This window comes from Malurus melanocephalus, unplaced genomic scaffold, assembly GCF_030028575.1.
Source record: "Malurus melanocephalus ecotype Western Australia unplaced genomic scaffold, MMel_1.1 scaffold_1023, whole genome shotgun sequence".
Classification (NCBI taxonomy): Eukaryota; Metazoa; Chordata; class Aves; order Passeriformes; family Maluridae; genus Malurus; species Malurus melanocephalus.
Genome location: NW_026624255.1, coordinates 3,617 through 6,085, shown reverse-complemented (window position 1 = coordinate 6,085; position 2,469 = coordinate 3,617). Strand labels below are relative to the sequence as shown.

Here is a 2,469-nt window from a genome sequence, read left to right as displayed (position 1 = left end):
TCCAGGCTCTCGTGGGACGTGTGCTCGTTCTGGTGCACCCACTCCCCGTTGCACTTGAAGAAAATCTGCATGGCGGGCACRGCGCGGCAGCGCAGCACGATGGGGTTGCTCTTGATGATGTAGGAATCGTCCGGTTCTTCCAAAAAATGGGGCAGAGTCCCCGGGGCTGAGGGGATGGACTCGGGCAGCGCCTCGCTGTTCTCATTTCCTGAAAGGAAATCGAAGAAAAATTGACTTTTTTCAATTTTTTTTGGTGGGTTTTGTGCTGTCTGGTTTCACTGATGAGATGAAAAATTTGCTTTGGGTTTTATTTAGGGTCGGTTTTACCTGCAGAGCTCAGGGGCTGTGGTGTTTGCCAGACACACACGTGGGAAAAAAAACCAAATAATCCAAGTGTGAGAACTGCCAAACTGGCATCAAAACCATCACAAAAACCATCAGAAAACTCTGGCACTAAAAGCATCACAAAAATCACAAAAACCATCACAAAACATCACAAAAAACATCAGAAAACTCCGGCATCAAAACCATCACAAAAATCACAAAAAAAATCACAAAAACCATCACAAAACATCATAAAAAACATCAGGAAACTCAGGCACTAAAACCATCACAAAAATCACCAAAAACGTCACAAAACTCAAGCACCAAAACCATCAGGAAACTCCAGCACCAAAACCATTCCAAAAATCACAAAGACCATAAAAAAACCTCCGGCACCAAAACCATCACAAAAATCAGAAAAAAGATTTCAAAAATCACAAAACCATCACAAAACTCCGGAGCCAAAACCATCAGGAAACTCCAGCACCAAAACCATCCAAAAACTGCAGCTCTGCCAGCCCAGCCCTCCCTGCAGGAGCTCGCCGTGCACTCTCGGTATCCTCCCGGACCAAAATCTGACCATAAATCCCATCCCAGGGCTGCCAAACTCAACTTTGGGATAAATGGATGACGAGGAAAGGAAGGGACTGCCCAAAGGAGCTCCTCTGGTGCTAAAAACTTCATATTTCACCTGCTAATGTGRATTCCTGCCGTGTTCCCGGAGCGGGGAGATCTGCCCGCAGTTAATCTTAATTACTGAGACAACAAGAGAAAAACTCTCATTTGGGAGAAAAAAAAAAGAGAAATTCAGAGAGAAATTGAGCTTCGTTTAATCCGGGTTGCGACAGAAACCCCGCTCCAAAAACGGGGCCTTGATTGCAACGCTGAGAGCCCGAGAGCAGTGATAAAATTCTGGAATTACGATTCAGGGACGCTCGGTGGCCGAGTGAGACATCACAGCGCAATTCTCAACAACTTTGAGCCTCAAAGCCCTGATGAGCTCATTAACAGCRAGATGAGGGACGCGACAGCGCCTTCTGCTCCTCCGGGTGACTCTCAGAAAAAAAGGACGGTCAGGAATTCACGGCCAAATTCCAACCTGCGCTGCCCGATTTTAAATGTGGGTTCGGAGGAGAAGGACCCCAGATTTCCCCGTTCCCCTAAAATCCCGCACTGGCTGCATCTGCAGATGTTTCCGCGCCTCGCCGCGCTTTAAAACAAATTAAATTTAATGGTGGGTTCACACATTTTGAAGTTTTATTTTATTTTATTGCCATTGGGGAAGAGAACTTTGTCTGCAGGGGCAGCGTCTCCCCCAAAATGATATTTTTGTGCTAAACCCACCCAGAACAATCCCTCGGGCCGTTGTTTAAGCCCRTCCTAAACCCATTCCCCGCTATCCCCCAATGCTCCCTCCTCCTGCAGTGAATCAGGCCCGGGGTGGTGACACCCCCTGGCTCTGCTGTCACCTCCCTTCGCTGTCCCCACCGGGATCCTGTTTACTCAGCCCCYCGTGGGGGGAAGGAACAAAAGAATCCCCCAAAAAAACAAAAGGGAAAGGAGAAAAACAGCCCCAAAAAAAAACCCCGTTTGGAAATACTCTCCCGCAGGAACCTCCCACACTGAACGCCCCTACAGCTGACAGTTTTGTGCGGCACAAAGATTAATAATTTTCAAAACCTGACATTTTCCATCTGAATCACAAGCTACTTTGTGAGAAATCTTTTCCATATCCTGCTCCACGCTGCTTCTCACACAAGAAGGGCATTTTAGGCTGGGGCTGCCTTTGTCATGTTAAAGAGACGGCGGGTTTCCAGCTGGAGGAGCCGGTGCTGCGAGCGTGAATGGGGAAATCTGGATCCAAATATCCCAAATATCCCAAATATCCTCAAACAGGCACTGGGGGAATCTGGATCCAAATATCCCAAATATCCCAAATATCCTCAAACATTCAGGGAATCTGGATCCCAAATATCCTCAAACACTGGGGGAATCTGGATCCCAAATATCCCAAATATCCCAAATATCCTCAAACAGGCACTGGGGGAATCTGGATCCAAATATCCCAAATATCTCAAATATCCTCAAATATCCGAGGAATCTGGATCCCAAATATCCTCAAACACTGGGGGAATCTGGATCCCA

General features: G+C 47.1%; 1 protein-coding gene across 1 annotated transcript in view; it reads right to left on the bottom strand.

The window, feature by feature from the left end:
• UNC5D (unc-5 netrin receptor D) overlaps nucleotides 1–208 on the bottom strand; it is a gene marked incomplete at its 5' end in the record, with an annotated part of 42,552 nt that extends 42,344 nt beyond the window's left edge. The window contains one exon of the mRNA XM_057386646.1: nucleotides 1–208. Coding sequence (XP_057242629.1) covers nucleotides 1–208 — 208 coding nt within the window.
• Nucleotides 209–2,469: the final 2,261 nt, after the last annotated feature.